The sequence below is a fragment of the Fusarium oxysporum genome, chromosome 10 (genome assembly GCF_000149955.1).
Source record: "Fusarium oxysporum f. sp. lycopersici 4287 chromosome 10, whole genome shotgun sequence".
Taxonomy (NCBI): Eukaryota; Fungi; Ascomycota; class Sordariomycetes; order Hypocreales; family Nectriaceae; genus Fusarium; species Fusarium oxysporum.
Genome location: NC_030995.1, coordinates 415579 through 434564, shown reverse-complemented (window position 1 = coordinate 434564; position 18986 = coordinate 415579). Strand labels below are relative to the sequence as shown.

The 18986-nt window shown below is 50.1% G+C and overlaps 8 protein-coding genes across 13 annotated transcripts; 5 read left to right on the top strand and 3 right to left on the bottom strand.

Annotated features, from left to right (window-relative positions):
- Window positions 1–535: 535 nt before the first annotated feature.
- On the top strand, window positions 536–985 carry FOXG_13735 (uncharacterized protein; the record flags this gene model as incomplete). Its single annotated transcript, XM_018393732.1, has 1 exon — window positions 536–985. One exon carries the CDS (start codon window positions 536–538, stop codon window positions 983–985), a length of 450 nt encoding a protein of 149 aa, XP_018253048.1.
- Window positions 986–1165: 180 nt separating this feature from the next.
- FOXG_21241 (uncharacterized protein) lies at window positions 1166–1480 on the bottom strand (the record flags this gene model as incomplete). The annotated part of the gene is made up of 1 exon (XM_018401549.1): window positions 1166–1480. The coding sequence occupies one exon, from the start codon at window positions 1478–1480 to the stop codon at window positions 1166–1168; it is 315 nt and encodes a 104-aa protein (XP_018253047.1).
- Window positions 1481–4472: 2992 nt separating this feature from the next.
- Window positions 4473–6751, top strand: FOXG_13734 (uncharacterized protein). The gene is made up of 3 exons (XM_018393731.1): window positions 4473–4586; window positions 4661–4788; window positions 4848–6751. Exon 3 carries the CDS (start codon window positions 4941–4943, stop codon window positions 5991–5993), a length of 1053 nt encoding a protein of 350 aa, XP_018253046.1. The 5' UTR covers window positions 4473–4586; window positions 4661–4788; window positions 4848–4940; the 3' UTR covers window positions 5994–6751.
- Window positions 6752–7264: 513 nt separating this feature from the next.
- On the top strand, window positions 7265–9117 carry FOXG_13733 (mannose-6-phosphate isomerase). Its single transcript, XM_018393730.1, has 2 exons — window positions 7265–7712; window positions 7769–9117. The coding sequence occupies exons 1-2, from the start codon at window positions 7569–7571 to the stop codon at window positions 8969–8971; spliced, it is 1347 nt and encodes a 448-aa protein (XP_018253045.1). The 5' UTR covers window positions 7265–7568; the 3' UTR covers window positions 8972–9117.
- Window positions 9118–9223: 106 nt separating this feature from the next.
- On the top strand, window positions 9224–11651 carry FOXG_13732 (SAGA-associated factor 29). 3 transcript variants are annotated; one of them, XM_018393729.1, is made up of 2 exons: window positions 9224–9664; window positions 9948–11651. In XM_018393729.1, exon 2 carries the CDS (start codon window positions 10180–10182, stop codon window positions 11191–11193), a length of 1014 nt encoding a protein of 337 aa, XP_018253044.1. In that variant the 5' UTR covers window positions 9224–9664; window positions 9948–10179; the 3' UTR covers window positions 11194–11651. The 3 variants fall into 3 exon arrangements, with proteins under 3 accessions (XP_018253044.1, XP_018253043.1, XP_018253042.1); XM_018393728.1 differs by having other exon boundaries at window positions 9847–11651; XM_018393727.1 differs by having other exon boundaries at window positions 9810–11651.
- Window positions 11652–11678: 27 nt separating this feature from the next.
- Window positions 11679–13867, top strand: FOXG_13731 (ADP-ribosylation factor 6). Of its 2 annotated transcripts, XM_018393726.1 has the most exons (4): window positions 11679–11979; window positions 12263–12628; window positions 12694–12840; window positions 12890–13867. In XM_018393726.1, the coding sequence occupies exons 2-4, from the start codon at window positions 12379–12381 to the stop codon at window positions 13051–13053; spliced, it is 561 nt and encodes a 186-aa protein (XP_018253041.1). In that variant the 5' UTR covers window positions 11679–11979; window positions 12263–12378; the 3' UTR covers window positions 13054–13867. The 2 variants fall into 2 exon arrangements, with proteins under 2 accessions (XP_018253041.1, XP_018253040.1); XM_018393725.1 differs by having other exon boundaries at window positions 11679–12628.
- A 69-nt stretch (window positions 13868–13936) lies between these two features.
- FOXG_13730 (CMGC/CDK/CDK8 protein kinase) lies at window positions 13937–17197 on the bottom strand. Of its 3 annotated transcripts, XM_018393723.1 has the most exons (3): window positions 16696–17197; window positions 16476–16638; window positions 13937–15707 (listed from the first exon to the last, which is right to left on the bottom strand). In XM_018393723.1, the coding sequence occupies exons 2-3, from the start codon at window positions 16576–16578 to the stop codon at window positions 14413–14415; spliced, it is 1398 nt and encodes a 465-aa protein (XP_018253038.1). In that variant the 5' UTR covers window positions 16579–16638; window positions 16696–17197; the 3' UTR covers window positions 13937–14412. The 3 variants fall into 3 exon arrangements, with proteins under 3 accessions (XP_018253038.1, XP_018253037.1, XP_018253039.1); XM_018393722.1 differs by having other exon boundaries at window positions 16476–17197; XM_018393724.1 differs by having other exon boundaries at window positions 13937–16638.
- A 66-nt stretch (window positions 17198–17263) lies between these two features.
- On the bottom strand, window positions 17264–18958 carry FOXG_13729 (actin-like protein 2). Its single transcript, XM_018393721.1, has 3 exons — window positions 18806–18958; window positions 18302–18721; window positions 17264–18237 (listed from the first exon to the last, which is right to left on the bottom strand). Exons 1-3 carry the CDS (start codon window positions 18825–18827, stop codon window positions 17507–17509), a joined length of 1173 nt encoding a protein of 390 aa, XP_018253036.1. The 5' UTR covers window positions 18828–18958; the 3' UTR covers window positions 17264–17506.
- Between the last annotated feature and the right edge of the window lie 28 nt (window positions 18959–18986).

Below are 18986 nucleotides of genomic sequence, written 5' to 3'. Positions count from 1 at the left end.
CGGCGATATCCCTACGCTTCTACCAACACTTTTGATGTTGTCATACCTGACAGGTCTCTTTTGGACGTTCAGCAGATCACAACGCCCAGCAAGGGGAATCCACTCTCGTCAAAGCATCCAGACATTATAGATCACCACGCCACAACATGTTTGGCTTTACATCCAAATACTGTATTTTGTACGAGCTTGCTGGCTGTCTGTCATTCAGTCGAATACTCCAGAACCTGTCGCTGCTTCTCTACCTATGGATCAAAAACCCGTCATTCTCGGCTATGCTTGCTTCTCCTGTGCCTTCTAGAGACACGGGCGGGCACAACTTCCAGCTCATCAATGCAGGGCGCACGGGGGTGAGACCGCCATGCTCTCACCACATCGAAGACTATGTAACACCCCAAGTAAGGCTTGTTACGGCCGAGCTTGGGCTTATTCGATAAGCGTCAAGCCCTAAACCCTGTCACCTGAGCTGTCTTTATCAACGAAGATTCCTTGAACAGGCTCTGGGCTGAGAGATGCGGCTGCTGCCCAGGGTACCCAGATGGATCAACACGGTTGTCTCAGATCGCCAATGAGCTCGGTACTGGTAACAATGACTGGGGACGACTGGCTGTACTACGCTGAGGTACTCCGATATCTCTCAACAACACGAGCTACGGGTTTTGAGGACCGATGGCCGAAGCAGAAGCAATGTTGCCTGGCAATTGCCTCATTGCAGCTTTGGTCATACATAGCTCGGGGACTCATCCGTCAACAAGACGGCAAAATGGTAAGCTCTAATCGATCAGTGTTGTGGACTTTGGTACATGTAGTGACGCCGACACGCCATGTACAAGCATGGAATTATTCAGGCAAAACTTGTCGAGATGTGCAACTGCGAGACGCCAAAGCCCCGTCCGCCGGGTTTAGCGGCCATGGGGCGGGCTTGACTGCGATTTCAGTCTCCAACGGGAGCCGACATAGAATCAATATAGGCCCAGCGGCCTTGTGATGTTTCTGCTAAGGAAGCAGTTTCAGATTGTTCTCTGCATGTGATCCAACCCCCGGATCTTCATATCGAGCTTCCCCGCGACTGTTTTGCGGATTGCTACAGATCATTATTACAACCAAGGGTATAGAATCCCAGTTGAACGGTGTTTTGGTCAGCCATCAAGCAGTCTATCCTTGTCCTTTAGTGGGCCACGAGAGACTTCTGGGTGAACCCCTTGGCTGAGTGACCAATAGTATGTGTTGGTGGAAGTACAGCGCGGGTAGACGCAGCTTCATGCGTCACACCCTTAAATGACAGTTGGGTGAACAGCATCTTCGTCGGGTTATTGCTGAAAGAAATTTCCGCCCTGGATGCTGCGCCTGCTGTATTATCACGGACCGTCTTCTCTTTTGAGAACTGACGCTGTTTTCTCACAGATTGTGTGGCAGCCGTAGAGGAGAGAGGAAAGAAGCGAGTCTGCTTATCTCGCTGTACCGTGTATGCAGTTTGGGACATGATTGAGTCTCGATACGATAGACGGTTGTTTATTGACTTGAGAAGACTTGCCCCAGAACCAATTGAAACGGCCTTGACTCAAAAGAACGGCTGTTTGATCCAGCTATGCAATGAAGTGAAGACATCGAACGATGTCTATGTTACTGCGTCAAGTTTGAGATTCTTCGTACAAGCCTCGTTTGATCAATGGACTTGGAGACGAGATATTTCACAAACGACCTTGTCTCTGCCTCTACTACTTAAGACAGTTCTATTGTTTGGGGATATTCACTCGAACAGCGCCACCGATGTGGAATCGTGTCTCAGCCTTGGAAGAGCCCCGAAGGTGTCAGCTCGACCATAAAACATTAGCTCGAAGCCCTATGCGTTTGATGCAAGCAAGACCTCCGCCACTGGTAGCGAACGCCTGCAAAAGAGCATTTGTCTCTCGTGGCGTCTTTACCGAAGTCTGTTCTCGATGCGCAGCCACGAATTCAAGCTTGTTCCAACTGCAAGTCATCGGACCTAGAAGTCCTATCGGCTCCCATGGTTTCTGGACGTGGTCAGTGTTTGGTTTTATTTCTGCAATGCCCCCTCTTGGCCGTTTCAATACGGGTTCTGGCTTCATACTATATTTACACTCGCACCGACACGCACCGTTTGGCGGCCTGTCCCCAATGTGGACAAGAGCCCTGTCTGCTACTCTTTGCTTTTACATGTTGGTAGCTCTTGGACATCTGGAAAGTTAGCCTTTGGATCCCAGTTCTGCAGATCTAATACCGGACAACACATATGCTCTCAGCTCATTTGTGGAGATGTATTCTTGTGCAACCATCGCCACGGTGGCATACCTTCTTTCGTCAAGCTGTGATCATTTTCTATGCCGTTTGTGTGCTGCCTTTCATTTTTGTGTTGGGACCAATCTTCAGCATCAGAGTATGCAAACAAACGAAGGCCACAGGATACTGCATTTTGAGTGGGGCTTAGAGCAGAATCCTGTACCTTACACATGCAGAGCCTCGCCGTGAGAAAAGAAAATTCATGGAGCAACGTCAAAAGCAAGTCAGAAAGCGTTTCAATGGCCTATGATGGCTGCTGTGGTGTGTGAGGTGACTTTGTGCCTCAGTTTCGCCCCTGGACTGACGGGAAGAGTTTCTATGGGCGGCAGCATTAGATGCCTTCTTAGCCACGTTTCCAGGTGTTTGTTGTCGAAACGTTGGTGTCTGTAACAGCATCTTGGCTTTGATGAAACTGCACACACCAGCAAGGATTATAGGCCTACCACCACCCAGCTACCAGGTTAAGAAGACTGCAACTCTATCAAGATTCGTCGATCGATAGCTTGGATTGTAGATGACCCGTCTATAAGACAAGATCAGACAAGACAATTACAAGGGGACAAGGTCCAGAGCTTCAAGGTTGAAAGCCTACTGTGCGTGCTTCATATACCGAAGTACCTATCGATTACTGTAGTTCACGCCTGTTACACAACTGGATCACAAGCAGCAAGTAACTACATTTCTTGACGACTAGCGTACGTTGCGCGACAAGCGAAAGATATCTCTGCACTCCAAGTTCTGATGGAGGCTGGATCAGTCAATGGTTTAGATTCACAACTGGGTTTCCTGGTTTCATTGCAGGCCTGACCTTGTCTGTCAAGGTTTTGTGTCTCGGTAGGGTTTGCATACTGCTGCCCCAGACATAATATCTGTTTGCTGATATGGGCTTAGGCGGTTCTCGTCTTGACTACAGCTTGAGTGCTTCCATTGTTCCAAGACAGGAACAAGAGCTGTTTGACAAACAAAACGGATTAGGATCTTCGACTAGCTCGGTTGTTGCAGTGTCATATCTGCACGGGCTTGCTTATCGGCCGACGTCTCGCTTCAAGTGTCGTATGGCATGGCAGCACAGTCGCACCCTCAACTGTATACTTCAAGAGCAATATCTATGACTTCAACACGACTCAGTCCACTACAGACAGAGACAGTCCGTGTGGGGATGCTCGTTTCAGGTTCTGGACAGTTCAGCCCAGGCCGTCTCCATCTCATACGATCTGGGGAAGCCCAAGACCGATCGACTACATCCGGCTGCCATTTTAGGTTGGAAACCCGTTTGGATTCGCTGTTTGGATTCGCTCCCTCAATGCGGTGATAGTAAGGGAATCGCTGCCTCATGGCAATCCTGCCATCATGCAAGCCATCTGTTGTTACCCGTGGCATTCTCGCATAGCTAGTAGCCTCCAGCCAGACATTTTTTGCGCAGCGCTGATAGGTGAGGAGGACGCTGAGGGCTCTGGGCAAATGTCATCTGTTGTACGAGGTGTCCCTCCATTCCACAGAGCACCGGAGGAGGTGCCTCGATGATTCTATACTCCCTGTTTGAAGTGGATCTACTCGGTGCTGCCAAAGATTAGGGCCGTTTATTGGCAGGAGGAGGAAGTCGTAGTTGAGCTTGGGCGAAGCAAACACGATCCAAACGGCCATACCCAGGAGTGGTCTAAGTCAGTGGTACGGAGTATATCAGGATGCCATCGGCTGCAGATCTTCTGGTCTTTGGATCTCTTGTTTCTTTCGGTCTTATTGATTTCTGCTTTCTCAAAAAAACCCAAGTTCTGTCAAGCCGAAGTTGACGGGAACTGGTAATCTTAATCTTTCACTCAACTGTTCAACAAATCGACGGCAACAAACCCATTGTTCACCTATAGATCCTTCCTTGTTGAAAGTCCCGACGGACGAGTGCTTGCAATCCGGGAACGTCTTCGAGCATTAGACTTTGTCTTTTGACAGCCGTGGGATCTTTTTTGAGACTACTCCTGTGATAAGACATCACCCAACAAGGAAGATTGTCAATCTCTATGAGGCAGTTTGACAGGCACCCACTCTGAGTCTTGAATTAGACTCTAGTCTTTCGTTTTCACTACTCGAGTACCCGTAACTGGGCCGGCACAATGGTCAGTCCAAACTGTTACTCGACAGATCCGCGGCGATATGGGCCGAATCGGGTGAATTTTTTCTCATACCCGGAGCGTCGGGGGGCCGCCTTTCCCATCCATCCTGACTCAAGGACAACCATCATGAGCGAGAGGGACGACGATGTGACCCCCCAGAGGAAGCGCATCGCGGTAGCAGTAAGTGCAAATCTCCCCCATCCCCTTCCTTACCTGGTGTGTGGTGTGTGTGCGAGACTTACATAGTTGTGTAGCGGGCTAACAACAGATTCAGTGTGGTCGGTGTCGAAAGAGGAAGATTCGTTGCAGTGGCGATACTGGCAACGGAGGACCATGCACCAACTGCAAGAATGCAGGCTTTGAGCCTTGCCAATTCCTCAGAGTATGTTTTCACGTGAAAGGGTGCTGTCACAGTGGTTTAATACTTACAATATGGACTAGGTTGCGTCTCACGAAGCACCCATTGTGAAGAGCGACGGCTTTTCTTACAGCCTTGAAGCTTCCCGACAGTACCAAGCGAGAGGAAGCTCTGCCATGTCGTCTCTGCCTTCGACTGCCCCAGCTTATACTGATGGCGTGTCATCCTACACCAGTGATCCCTTTGTCTATCGTGCCCCTACTACCTATGGATATGGTGCGAAGCCGTACTGCCCCCTTGCAGCCTGGGGTCATGGATACACAGATGATCAAAGCTACTACAACAGCATGTACCAAGCACCCTACTCCTCAGTTCACGACTCAGACTATGCAATCAGCCATCGAATCGCCTCTGGAACACCAAGCAAGTCTGCCCTCTGCGTGGATATGGAACCAAACTACGCCTACAGTGGTGGAAACAATGTCACGAGCTTGGTACATCGACCTGTTCCAGTAACTACGGACTCGGGAAGCCTCGCGTACCAGACCATGATGCCAGACTCCACCAAGAGCCTGGGTTATCAGAATCTCACTCCTGACTCGAAGAGCCTTGGTTTCCAGAACATGCCAGGAAGCGTCAACATAGGGGACAGGCTACTGCCCGCACCAGTGGGACGGACTGCGCTACCCAATTCGATGGGGTCGTCTTACAAGAACGATTCTGGTAGCTCTATCTACAGCAGCAGCAGCAAGTCGTCGCAAGCTTCGACATCGGATACGTCGCCTGTGAGCAGCACCTCCGAGGCGCCCTCGAGTTACACAAGTTACGAGTCCTCGAGCATGTCTTCCACCTCAGGCTGTCTGCCCTCGTATCCTGCGAACCTCGCTTCTCAATACGGCCGCCCAAGCAACGACTACTACTCCTACACAGGTTCTTCGGATGCATCCGTGTTGGGGCCGGCCGATTCCATGCGTCAGGGCCCTGAGATGACGTACCGCTACATAGACACAACCAACTCAGTCACTGCGGCACCTCCAACTACTGCTCGTCGCGACATGTCCACCCTCAACAGCAGCGGCATATCATCCTTCCCGCTGGGCCACAGCAACGTGCATTACATGACGAACCAGTCTGCAGCTTACATGATGCCTGCTAGCGATCTTGGAAGTGTTGGGGCAGACGCCGCTGCAGACAGCTACCGCAAGGCCACGGGGACGCTGCGAGCTTGATATCTGTTTGGTATGAAGCGGGACAACTTGGATTAGCTGCGGCTAATACAACTGTACATTGTTTGCTTGCATTGATACACGGTTTTGAGGCTTTACAGTGCGCTATGTTTTCTTTTGGGCAGGCAATTCGGTCATTGCCATGGGCATTCCACTGTCTGTTGTTGCAATGGTTTGGGTCTTTACGGGGCCAACGGAGTTGAGGTCCTTGGCGAGGCACGAAAACGCACAATATGTTGTGATGGGACGAATGTCCAACCGATATCAGCTCGCTTGCCATGGACGAATTACTCATTGATCGTCCCGCCGTCGGAACAACCCCAACTTGGGAGGCTATTAGTCCTCCAGAGATTTCGCAAGACGATGAGCACAGCGTTCACCGGAGAAGCACATCAAGCGTTGGTTTGTGCCACGGTGGCGCCTCGGTCGAGTCTTATCTCCCACCCCGATACATGACTTACGTGTTTTTTCTTTCTGCTTTTCCATTTTATTGGCATGATTGGTCGTCAAAGCGTGCAGAATATCGCTCTTTCTTACCTTTGGCCTCCTCTGGCGTTTTATCCCCAGGGTATTGCCTTGCAGCCCTTGATTTTGGAGTCTTGGTACAAGAGAGGAAAACAGGTTGCTGCGTCGGTGAACACAGTCATACCATTGGGCCCGGACTGCATGAGTTATCAGACCTTGGAGTTCTGGGAGAAAGGAAATGAGGTGTTTTGGTCTGTTCTGTTGGGTGCATAAGTCTGTACATTGCTTTATTTTCGAACAACAAAAAATGGTGAAAGTCAAGATTGAGAGGAGGAACTGGGCGGATAATGGGTAACGACTGGACTTTGTCTAAGTTGAGTTAGATAAAAGAGCTGACGTTGTTTGACGAAGCACCTGTGTACATGTATGCAGCACCTTGAGCATTGAGTGCTCATTGTTGAGTCTGCTCTTTATCAATAACATGTATCTTTACGATGTGTACCCATTGTTCACCAATCTCGTTGTGAATTAACTTCCGAATGACGGTTGGCCAAATTGGAAGTTGAGAGATAAATATCAGGCACTATCGAATAGCCCTCATCACGCCAAATTAGAGCCCTTTTAGTTGCAATATAAAACCCCTGATATCGTGTAATGAGGCTCACGATCACATGGATGAGATCAACCCAGAATAGGAAAAAGACGAGTCGATAGTTTCAGGCCCACAGCGGGGTTCTTGGCCGTTCTGAAAACGGTGCTACTCCGGTACTTTTCCCTACAAGAGCTCGGAATCACCACGTTCGTGTCCCGTCGTTATAGTGGCTAGAGTGGTTTACTGGAGGGGGAGCTAAATTTGGGTGATGGGGGGTAACGTAACTGATGGGTAATGCTATGACTTCCCCTCCACGGGCTCCGTCATAACTGCTGTCATCGTCTGTTTTCTGTTTGGCCAACTTTGCAATTCCTGATATTTTATTTTCTTCTTTGCGATTGATAGCTTAGAAGATTTTACATCAAAGGCACAGACTTGCGCTCGTTCTTAGACATTTGACCCATCCAAGCTAAGCTACAGCTTCATTGTCGCATTCACCGCCAACAACGCACATCGCAAATATGCAGGTTCCTCTACTTCGTCTACAATGCGGCGTTAACTCGTACGCCTGGGGAAAGAAGGGCAATGATTCTGCCGCTGCGCGATTTGCGGCCGCTACGCCCTCTGACGACCTCAAGATCGAGTCTGATACCCCATACGCTGAGGTGAGCATCTACATGATATATATGTCTGTACCTCATACTAACAATTGTCTGAACAGTTGTGGATGGGAACTCATCCCTCGAACCCTTCTCGAGACCTCAACACCGGCCGAACCCTCCTCGATCTCTGCGAGGACAACCAGTCCCTCCTCTCCCAAACCATCTCCTCCCACTACGGCAACAAGCTTCCCTTCCTCTTCAAGGTCCTCTCCATCGCAAAAGCGCTCTCGATCCAAGCCCACCCCAACAAGAAGCTCGCCGAGCAACTCCACGCTCGCGACGCAAAGAACTACCCTGATGACAACCACAAGCCCGAAATGGCCATCGCCATTACTCCCTTCGAGGGTCTCTGCGGTTTCCGACCCCTCACTGAGATTGCTCACTTCCTCGAGACAGTGCCTGCGCTGAGAGCGCTTGTTGGCGAAGAAGCTGCGAAGGAGTTTGCGCAGGTTGCCAGGGATGGTGAGGAAGGTGTTACGGATGAGAAGAAGAAGTTCTTGAAGAAGGCTTTTGGTGCGCTCATGTCGTCGTCTGCTGAGGATATTGCTGAGCAGATGCCCAAGCTTGTTGAGCAAGCGGAGAAGGAGGGCGCTGATTTCGCTGGCGGTGGTGTCCGTGCTACCTCTGGCGAGAAGCTCGCTGAGCTTGTGAAGCGAACACACGGCGAATTTGGTGACGACATTGGTTGCTTTGTTCTCTTCTTCCTGAACTTCGTCACACTGGAGCCTGGCGAGGCTTTGTTCCTTGTCGCCGACGACATTCACGCCTACATTTCCGGCGACATCATGGAGTGCATGGCAGCTTCCGACAACGTCGTCCGCGCCGGTTTCACACCCAAGTTCAAAGACGTCACAACACTTGTCGACATGCTGACCTACAACTTTGCGCCCATCGAGCAACAAAAGATGGCACCCACCGAATATCCCTACGCAACACTCAACCGCAACGCCTACAGTTCCGGCTCAGCAGTGGCACTCTACGACCCCCCCATCGAGGAATTCAGCGTCGTGCGCACCCTGCTCCGCGGTAACGGCGCAAAGGCTACTTTTGAGCCTATCGAAGGACCCAGCATTGTCATCTGCACGAGTGGAAAGGGAAGGATCGCTGTTGGACCTACGAGCTATGAGATGAAGGAGGGGTATGTGTACTTTGTGGGTGCTACGGCTGAGCTTGTGCTTGAGAGTGAGGGGGGTGAGGATGATGAGTTCACGACGTTCAAGGCGTTTTGTGAGATCGATGACTCTGAGAAGCAGAAGCTATAGATGATATTGGAGTGATGTGAGTGTGAAAATTGGTGTTTGTGGTAGATATACTTTTAATGAGGAATAAAGATTCATGATGGCATTCTGTGGCCTGATATTGACTTTGGTATGGGTGCATGTTGTATTCGAAGCTTATTCGTAAAGACCACGAGACATGATGTGTAAGTTTGAACTTGAAGTCACTTCTCATCCTGATCAATGCTGTCCATTTACATCTCAACACCATGCTCTATAGTTCATGAGACATCATGACACAGTGTTAATGATGATTGGATATCGAATTCACACCCTTATCGGTGTCATGATAAGGAAGCTTCCCCTCAAGCCCCTCCAAATGCGGCACCTCTTTTCCTCACCGCCTTTTGTTCTGCCGCGGAGGATGCTCCCTTGGCATTGGATCACCAGCCTCAACTGTAGCGAGAAAGACTAAGCACCATCACGATTGACACGACACGACATGATACCCGACTATTACACTATTGAACAATAATAAGCTTTCAATCATACCTCAACTCTATTTCAGGACATGATATAATAACTCTATTCACGTATAAAATCTGTCACAGCCTCTCTCCTCTTTTGCTCACCTTGCCGATCCCTTCTCATCTGCGACGCGCCTTCTGTCTTAGTCGCCTTTCCTTCCCCATACCATCCCGCCTCGGCCTGTGAGCACTCGGGCCTCTCTTAACTCAGGTTAGTCCAATTTTTTCTCATTGAATTCATGAATCTTATGCGCTTCAATTCCCTTTTATTGCGCTTGCTTTCGTTTGTTCATTGTCGTCTCGTCGTCATAATGTTTCCTTCCTCGGGTTGATTCTCATCGCAACATTCTGTTTAGGCGGTGGTATCGGGGCAGGATGGCTAACGGGCAGAAGCCTGCGCGGGACGAACTCAAGAACCTCCAAGAAGATCTCGGCCCCTATTACCAGATTCCCCTAAAGCCCAGGCGAAGCGGTACTCACTCAAGGGAGAATAGCTTTCAAGAGTCTCTGCGCCAGTCCTCCAACACGCCGGAGCCGAAACGATCAGGCTCGAAGCGACAGGATCCTTCGAGCAGAGATTCGACCCCAAACCGCCCGACCAAGTCGAGAACCAAGAACCATAGTCGAGATATTACGTCGGACGTGGGCACGCCAAAGAGGTCACCGAGAAGTGAACATAATACCCCGCGGCCGGAGTCGGTGAAGCCGGAACGCCACAACCGCGAGATGTCGCAACGAAACAGAAGCGGACGGGCGTCCAACCGCAACAACGGTAATTCACACGGAGAGGAAGTACAGATCTGGGAGCTGTGCAAGAGTCAAGTGGGGGAGATTGTCTCTGGAATCAATGCAGAGAATGACAGTCTTACCGAACTCGTCACGATGGATAAACAAGTCGGTACGATGGACTTGGAGAAGATTCCAAGTGACTCGTTGAAAGAGATGGAACAGCTATGTCGGACAGGGGTTAAGCACTCGGAGGCTAACATGTCAGCACTCAAAAATACTATCGAGCAGCTTAAAGTGTTGCGCGCCGTGGTGCACGCTAAGGAACAGCAGGATGCTCAAGCAGCGGGGCCTGGTAAGAGGAATGCTCGAGATAGCGCGGCGGCAGCATCTTCGCTCTATGACTTTGACGGGGCTGGTGATTCCCCTGTACCGAGTCCGATTGGAGGATCAGCAAGAAAATATGGTGATCGAGCGAGAGAACGGGAACGAGAACGCGAGAGGGAAAGAGAACGAGATCGTGACAGCATGCCCCCAAAGGCCGATAGCGTCGAGCCCCAGGGGTCAGTTGGAAGCGGTGTCGGATCAGGGAATAACAAGTCCAAAGTTGTTTTCTCAAAAGGCGACGCAGTTGCATTCAAGCCCAAAGCATTGAATGGGGATACAACATCAGACTGGATACTTGGTGAGGTCGCGCAGGTGATGGGTGAAGGCAAAAGCCGACGATACAAGGTCCTCGATATAGAACCCGAGGACCAGAGTAAACAGAAGGAGTACCGATCAAGTGCCAGCAGCATGATTCCCATCACACCCGAGAGTCAAGCGTCGACGTTGAAGGATTGGGAATCAGGCAAGGTGGTGCTAGCGCTGTATCCTAACACGACCACGTTCTACAAGGCGGAGGTCCATAGCATGGACAGCGACGGCAAGGTCAATCTCAAGTTTGAGGGGGAGAACGACTCTTCAACACTACAACAGGTGGAGAGGAGGTTTGTGATTGAATACAGAGCATAGCCCGACTGCACCGCAATATAGGTTGCTACCGGGAGATATGTGCTAGGAGTTGTTCTATGCTCCAGTGCGTTTAATGATAACGTTGCAGTGGACATGATATGTTCCAGGAAAACAGTCCATAGAGCAGTTGCTTACGACGCAATAGCAAGCATCAATCGAGTATTATTACCGTTGATATTGGGCACGATATGAAGTTGTCCGAAGGACCGAAGTGAAGTGATTTGAGGCCTACGCTAGTAAGAGCCTCGGAGGTTATTAGTGTTGACCCTTGCCATGGACAAACAGATTGATGGTTGTCGGTAAGGTTGTTTATGGCTGGAATTTGAGCCAGGGCAGGTCACTCTAGGCCAGACCGCCCGGGTACCTTACAGTGACCGTATCTCATTTCAGGGACTGGACAGGGGACCCAAGTGGCCTATCGTCATAAGGGATTGGTGCTGTCAATTGTCCCCGCCCGCGTGGTTGCCCCGTGCTGGGCGCTAGGCCGAGAGGAGCTCAGGGCCAGGGGAAGGGAAGCAGCAAACAAGAGGGATTGACCCGTCCGTCCCTTTTTTTTCCCCTGACGGGGGGAAAAAGAGAAGAGTCCAGATTTGATTGATGCTTGATACTAGATCCATTTCTCTTCGAGGGCACTGTAGTATTCCAACGTCTACGTCTTCATTCGACAAAAGACACTGCCAAGTTTCGGAACCCTTTTTGTCGAAACGACCTTTGCGATACGAGTAAACAAAACAAACAAACGTGGCGATACGCGCGAACGAAAGAGCCAACAGCACAAGGTGTATTGTATGTACTGGGTCTTTTCTATCTGCGACAACAAACAAACGATTCGGAACAGCACAAGAGTGGGAATCAACAGCGGGGAGATACGAGAAATCTGGAGCCTTGATTGCTCTTGTCAGGATCTCTCGCCTTCTTTGGCGAACAAACGTCAGACAGCAACAATTACAACGATCAACACCTGTTGTAATCCGACACGCCATTCTCTGCCCTTCCATTGCGTTGGAGAGCTTTGTTGTCTTATTGGTATCACACAAGAAGCGAGGCTGACACATTGCGCTGCGAGCAGGTTTCGAAACGAAACACGACAACTAAACTCCCTTTGTATTCCTACCATCACACCACCACCACCCACGAGCGCACACCGAATAACATAACCGAACACCTTCTACACAAGCCGCAATCATGGGCGGCCAGTTCTCAAAGATGATGGGCAAGATCTTCGGATCAAAGGAGATGCGCCTGCTCATGCTCGGTCTCGACGCTGCCGGAAAGACAACCATCCTCTACAAGCTCAAGCTGGGCCAGGACGTCACCACGATTCCCACGGTCGGCTTCAACGTCGAGACGGTTACGTACAAGAATGTCAAGTTTAACGTTTGGGACGTCGGTGGCCAGGACAAGATTCGTCCTCTGTGGAGGCATTACTTCAGCGGTGAGTTATAACGGTCCGAAGAATGCGTAGGGGACAGGCAATGCTGATGTTTTTTGGGGGTGCAGGTACTCAGGGTCTTATCTTCGTTATCGACTCTTCTGATAGGAACCGAATGGAGGAGGCTAGACAAGAACTTCACCGAATCATCAACGATCGTGAGATGAAGGACAGTCTACTACTTGTGTTTGCCAACAAGCAAGATTTGGCAGAGGGTATGTCTCCCTTAAACCCCCGAGCTACGATTCCGCTAACTAGGTACAGCTATGAAACCCCAAGAAGTCACTGAGGCCCTTCAGCTCTCCAAGCTCAAGGACAAGGTTTGGTACGTGGTGCCCAGCTGCGCCACCACAGGCGAGGGTCTTCTCGAGGGTCTGGCGTGGTTGTCCAACAATGTCAAGGCCCCTCCGACTCCGGCTAAGAAGTAGACGAGGAGCGAGTCATGCGACGTTTCTCGTCTTCACCCTGAGGGCTTTCCAACTATCACACTATCCCGAAACGATCCCGAATTCTTTTCTCCTCCCGAACCTACGTCTCGATATCAAGAGGCTACAAGCTTTATCACGCTTGAGGCAAAGGAGGATATCCCGCCTACACCACATCTCAGGATCATAACAGCCCTCCTCTCCATACGGAGAAATCACCCCTCAAATCCTCATCTACGCCCTTTCCAAACTCCTCACACCAAAACAACTCGCCGAATTTGCTGAAATACCCGGACTGTTTATCATATCTTTGCTTCTTCTTTTTTTCTTAATTCTTTTATTATCTTATTTCCCACGGGGGAAGTAAAACTTGAACTCTTGTTGATGAAGGGGGGATGTGAGGAGGAAATTACACACACAAAAATGATAGATAATTCACACGGGTGGGCAGGCAGTTTGTGGAAAAAGAGAGAGAGAAGAGATAGGCAGACGTATCTGAGGCATGTCGACCTCGAAAGTCTTTTTTGTATTGTTGAAATCTTTGTCGTTGCTGTCTTTATGCGCTCTTGCTTTTCCGTATCGTTGGTGAAAGAAAGAGAAGAGATTCTGTGTTAAAATAATGTCACTGGGCCCCTTTTTATGGTATTTGTCTTAATGATATGGCACCCTTTTTTTACTTCATCTGGGGTGGTGATGTGAGATGGCTGGGAGAAGAAGAGTGAGTTGGCAATGTGGGTTTAGTGACAGGTGGAAGGTAGGCAGTTGGGGTGAAATGAGATAAATACAACGATATTTAAACTTTTCATGCATCCTTTTGCTTAGCAGTCCATCCTCCAAGCTGTACGGGACTGCTCCTTTCTTGCTAACAGCAGTGCTTCCTCGTACTCTCTTGTCCAGTTGTTCCTCAGCTCTGGTATAGAGCAGATCGGCTCACGGCTTGTTGTATGTCGTTCAAGAACGTGAACGTGAGGACTACCATCCGCTGTCCTTCCTAGGATGGACCATTAACTTTCACCTGTATCGCGAATAAGCTGTAGCAAACTAATCTCCATTATATTAAACGCCGGGTATATGCTATAACAACCGCTCTATCTATCCGCTCGGCCCAAAACTGACAGCCATAATTAATCCATGTATACAAAAACGCCGTACCACGCCAAATAACAATCAGGGATACAACCCTCTCCCTGCCCGTCGATGCAAAGATTTCGTTACACACTGTATACAGAGACATGAGGATGGGTGAGTAATCTGGCAGTAAACCATCTGAGGGTGAATAATTGGTTGAGGCCGAATGATCGGTGGGTGAACGACCAAAGGACGAACAGTTCGTCGGGCACGGCCTCTTACCACCTTGGGATCCTACTCCTTCTGCCTCTTGGCAGGCCTTATCAACGAGTCGTCCGGTAATCCACTCCGCTTCGTACCCGGAAGGCTACTCGTCCGTATATCGTTATCATCTTGACTCACTCGTCGACATGGATACTCGTTCTTGCAGCCCTCGAAACAATTCGCACTCACACGGTCGCCGGTTGAGAAGAAGGGAGATTGAAGAGCTTGGGCGGCTGTGAGACGCTTTGAGGGGTCGTATTCTAGAAGACCAGCAAGGAGTTTGTAGCCTTCTGAGCCGAGAGAGGCTAGTGGTGGTGTACCGCCGGGGGCGCTGGTGTGGTTGATAGTGCTGTAATACCACTTCTCGAGGTTCGAGCCGCCTGGGGGAGGGGGTGGTGGGTTGCGGGAGCCGTAGTGGCCGTGATGGTGATGAGGATGATGATGGCTGTGGTGACCGTGGTGAGATGATGCCATGGAGTTGGCGAGAGTGTTGAGTTGATTGTATTCGGGCATGGTCGGCAGAAGGGGCCATTTATCCTTTGTTGGCACACCCATGATCTCGATAATCTTTTGCATCTGGTTGCGTTGAAAGGGAACCGTCTTCTTGCTATCCATCTTGGCTTCCTCTCCCTTGAATATCGGCCTCAAGGAAAGAAGTTCGGCAAAAATACACCCAACAGCCCACATATCGATGGCAGGCGTGTAGTGATATGAACCTAGAATGAGTTCGGGAGCACGATACCAGATAGTAACGACAACTTTATCGCCGCTAAAGAGGGAGTGTAAAGGTTTGTCAAAACGACGTGCTAGACCCAAGTCTCCGATCTTTACTTCGCCTGAGGAAGTGACCATGATGTTGGCAGGTTTGAGATCACGGTGAAGAACCCAGTTTATGTGTAAGTACTGACATCCGTTAAGGAGCTGGAACATGATACTTTTGATGGTTGCCGGGGGAATCGGATGTCGTGGCTGTTGTGTGTGGTGATGGATGATTTGTAATAGATCGTGCTCGGCATACTCAAACACCATAAAGATACACTTGTCCTCAAGCATAATTTCGCAAAGACGAATGACGTTGATGTGGTGAAGTTCGCTGCAAAGGCTCATCTCACGAATCGCACTCTGAGAGATGCCCGTGTAGCTAATCTGTTCACCTTCCTTGTCGGGCTTAAACTTCTTGATAGCGAATTCACCGACAGGCTTGCCATTCCGGCCAACAGCCTTGTAAACCCGTCCATAGGTACCCGAGCTGATGAAGCCAATGATGCGGTAACGATCTGTAATTCGAACTTTGGGCTGATACCCGGTTGAGCGATCGTGAGGTTCTACATGACGTTTTTGGTAAGCGTGAGCAGGAAACCCGAGGCCGATGTGAGGACGAAGAGGCATCGCCGAGTATCAAGGCTTGTGTCTTGCTGGTGAGGTGTGCGTTCAACCACTCGGCATTGGCACGGAAGATGAGTGAGATGACGATGGTGAGTGATTGAGGCGAAATGTGAAAGGCTGGTCGAGGTCCACAGCTGTAATGACAAAAAGCAACGGAAGCTTATTAGACGCCGAAGACGGAAAAAAGAGAACGAGACACCGAAAGATTAAAACAAGCGATAACGATGACAGACAAGACAAGACAAGACAAAAGAAGACAAGTCGCTTCAGCTGATGAGACTTTTAAAAAGACGTTGAGTTGATAGTTCGGCCGAACCGAGACTGAGCTGAGCTGAGTTGAGTTGAGTCCGAGTCAGGCAAGTCGTTGTTCAAAGTCGACACCTCAGGATAATCATTTCCCTCTTTGGGCAAATATGCGGCGCAAACCCCGAGTGAGGCAAAAAAAAGGACACTTTAAATAGGAGGAGAAGGACGATAAAAAAAGGAAAAGCAAATCAGAGTAGCTGATGACAAGATTATGTACGTGGAAATTGGGAATGGATATTGAATGGACACGGAAGAGATACAAATGCATGCAACGGCTGAGTAGACTAGTGCAGTGTGACCGATATAGGAGACAAGGAACTTTAGATAGGCGATATATGCTCGTGAGATGTGACAAACCCAAAAGATGAGGATTATCAGACAGGAAAATAGAACGGACTCACCCTCAAAAGACGCCTGAACACTCCTCTTCAAACTCCCCCTGACGGCACCCAAGCCAACGGATCCCGGGCCCGAAGCCCCCGTCGGCGGATTCGTTACACTCATTTACTCGCGCCGGAACCCTCAAAAAACGGAACGGTCCTTCCGAGCACTGTCTCCCTCTCTCTGTCCCCGTAAGCGGGATTCTCTTAATCAATGATTTGCGAGTGGAGTATCACCCACAGGAAAGGAGATTGGATGTGCCTGTCCGTATGTAGTGTACGCCGCTGGTATCAGTTCAAAAAGGAAAAGGGTTCCCCGCGCGGGGAAAGAATAGTAATAAAGCGTAGGTAATGGATTTTCGCTTTCTCGTTCTAATGCACGACGCGTGAGAGTTGATAGGATGCGCATACAAGTTGTGTATCCCGTACTGCACCCTTTCTCCCTTTTTGACTTTGGCGCGCAGACTCTAATAAAAACGGTATGGCACTGTAAGGTTTCTCGGGAACTGCAGCCGTTGTACTCAGTTTCCCGTCTCGAAGCCTCTTTGCGGCGCGGATCTCTATTCTTTTGGGAGAGACGCGATATGGGGTAATCGCTGCGGAGCCCCCTGTGGAGTTTGGGAATAAGATGGTTATGAGTCTGGCTGTGAAGCGATCGGTTGCGCTGGTGATGGGAGCGACTGCGACAGAAGATAAAGGTGAGAATGGGTTTGGTATGATTGAGATTCATGCCTCGTGTTCCAGAACTTTGCGACTGTTTGTCACATATTAGTGATGACTAAGCTGGCTTTTTGGTGTCAAGCTTGTTGGTGATGGTTACATTGGACACGCTTTTGGAATGATCATGAACTATACTTCTCATGCTATCGCTCTCAATGGTCTTATCATTGAAAGTTATCTAGAATGGTCAATTAGCTCAATTGACATCGACAAAAAAATGAGACCCCCAGTCAAGGCAACATGATCTTCATAACGTCTTTTCTTGCTGTCTACCACAAACTAACTTGAACGCAAAATACCATCCCCTCTAACAAACGCTCAGAGGCTCTCTCTTATCGCGGTCCCAATTTCTCAAGCACTCTAGTACCCTCCTCCTCCCACTCCGCCTTGGTAACCCACATACTCTCCTTGTCCGCCATAATGTTGGCCAACACCGCTCCACCAAGGAACACCATGTGTCGACGTCGCGGAGGATCTTCTATCCGCACCTTGAACTTGCTCAAACGCTCAGGGTTGCCCTGCAGCGCTCGTGTGAGCCACAGCTGCTTGAGCTCCTTCTCCAATCGCGACGGAAGACCAGGATACATGCTGCTACCACCAGACAGAACAATAGCCTTGAACAGAGACGAGCGAATATCAACGTCGGCTGATTGGATGGTGTTGAAGAGGAATTCGCCCAGACCGGGTGATTCGCTATCGACGAGGTGAGGCTGGAAGAGACACTCGGGCGCTTCGAAACGCTCGCTACCAACGCGGATCACACGTCCGTCCGGCAGGGTGTAATCCTCAACAAGCACAGTGGTGTCCTCGCTCAGGCGCTTGTCGAGCTCCAGGTCGTATGACACGTAGCATAGCTTCTCCTTGATCTGGCGGACGGTTTCGAAATCGGCGGTTCGGTTGAGAGCGTAGCCGCGACGCAGCAGCAGCTTGATGAGGTTGCGCGTGACGTCTCGGCCAGCAACGTCTAATCGCTTCGTGAGGTGGTTGAGGACCACGGATTCGTAGACGGGCACAATGTGTGTGACACCATCGCCAGAGTCGACTACGACACCGGAGCTAAGACCTACACCGCATTGGTTAGCACCAACTTTTGCGCAAGAAGCATTGGAGCTTCTGGGTAAACTCACCTTGAGCGTATAGAGCCAGAACGGCCTGGATGGCGACGTAGACACCGCCAAAATTATATCTGTCAAACATAACCTCGCACATCTTCTCTCGGTTCTTAAGAGGGTTCATAGGAGGCTCCGTCAAGAGGATCTTCTGGCCCGTAGGATCGACCTTGAGCTTCTCGTAGAAGGTATAATCCCAAAGATGTTCCATATCGTCCCACTTCTTAACGATGCCGTTCTCCATGGGGTAGCTGATCTGGAGCATTGTTCTCGCAGCGGCAGCTTCGTCACCGCACATGATATCCTTGATGACAACATCGCTATCGGTCTGCTCCTCGGAACGAAGGATCGGTCGGCCTACGATGGAGGGGTATTGATGCTCGGGGAAGTTCTGCGCGGCATATCCGACCTTGAGGAAACCGGTGCCTCCGTCGAGGACTAAAGCGGTAGAGGTTAAAGTCAGCTTCCGTCAGGGGAGATATGGGAGCTTCTGGAGCTTGCGGGGAGAGAGGGGAAGTTTACCAATGGGTGGAGGGTTAGACATTATAGCGATGGGCCACGACGGGGGATGTGTATTGGGAGGGTTGTGAGGCCGAGGAGGTGTCGTGTTGGTATATGGGAGCTTCAGCTTAGAGGAGGTTGAGGTGGTCGTCAGTAGTGGGGTTCGAGTGGCCGACCGTCGTCAGAGGTGGCTGAGGCGGAT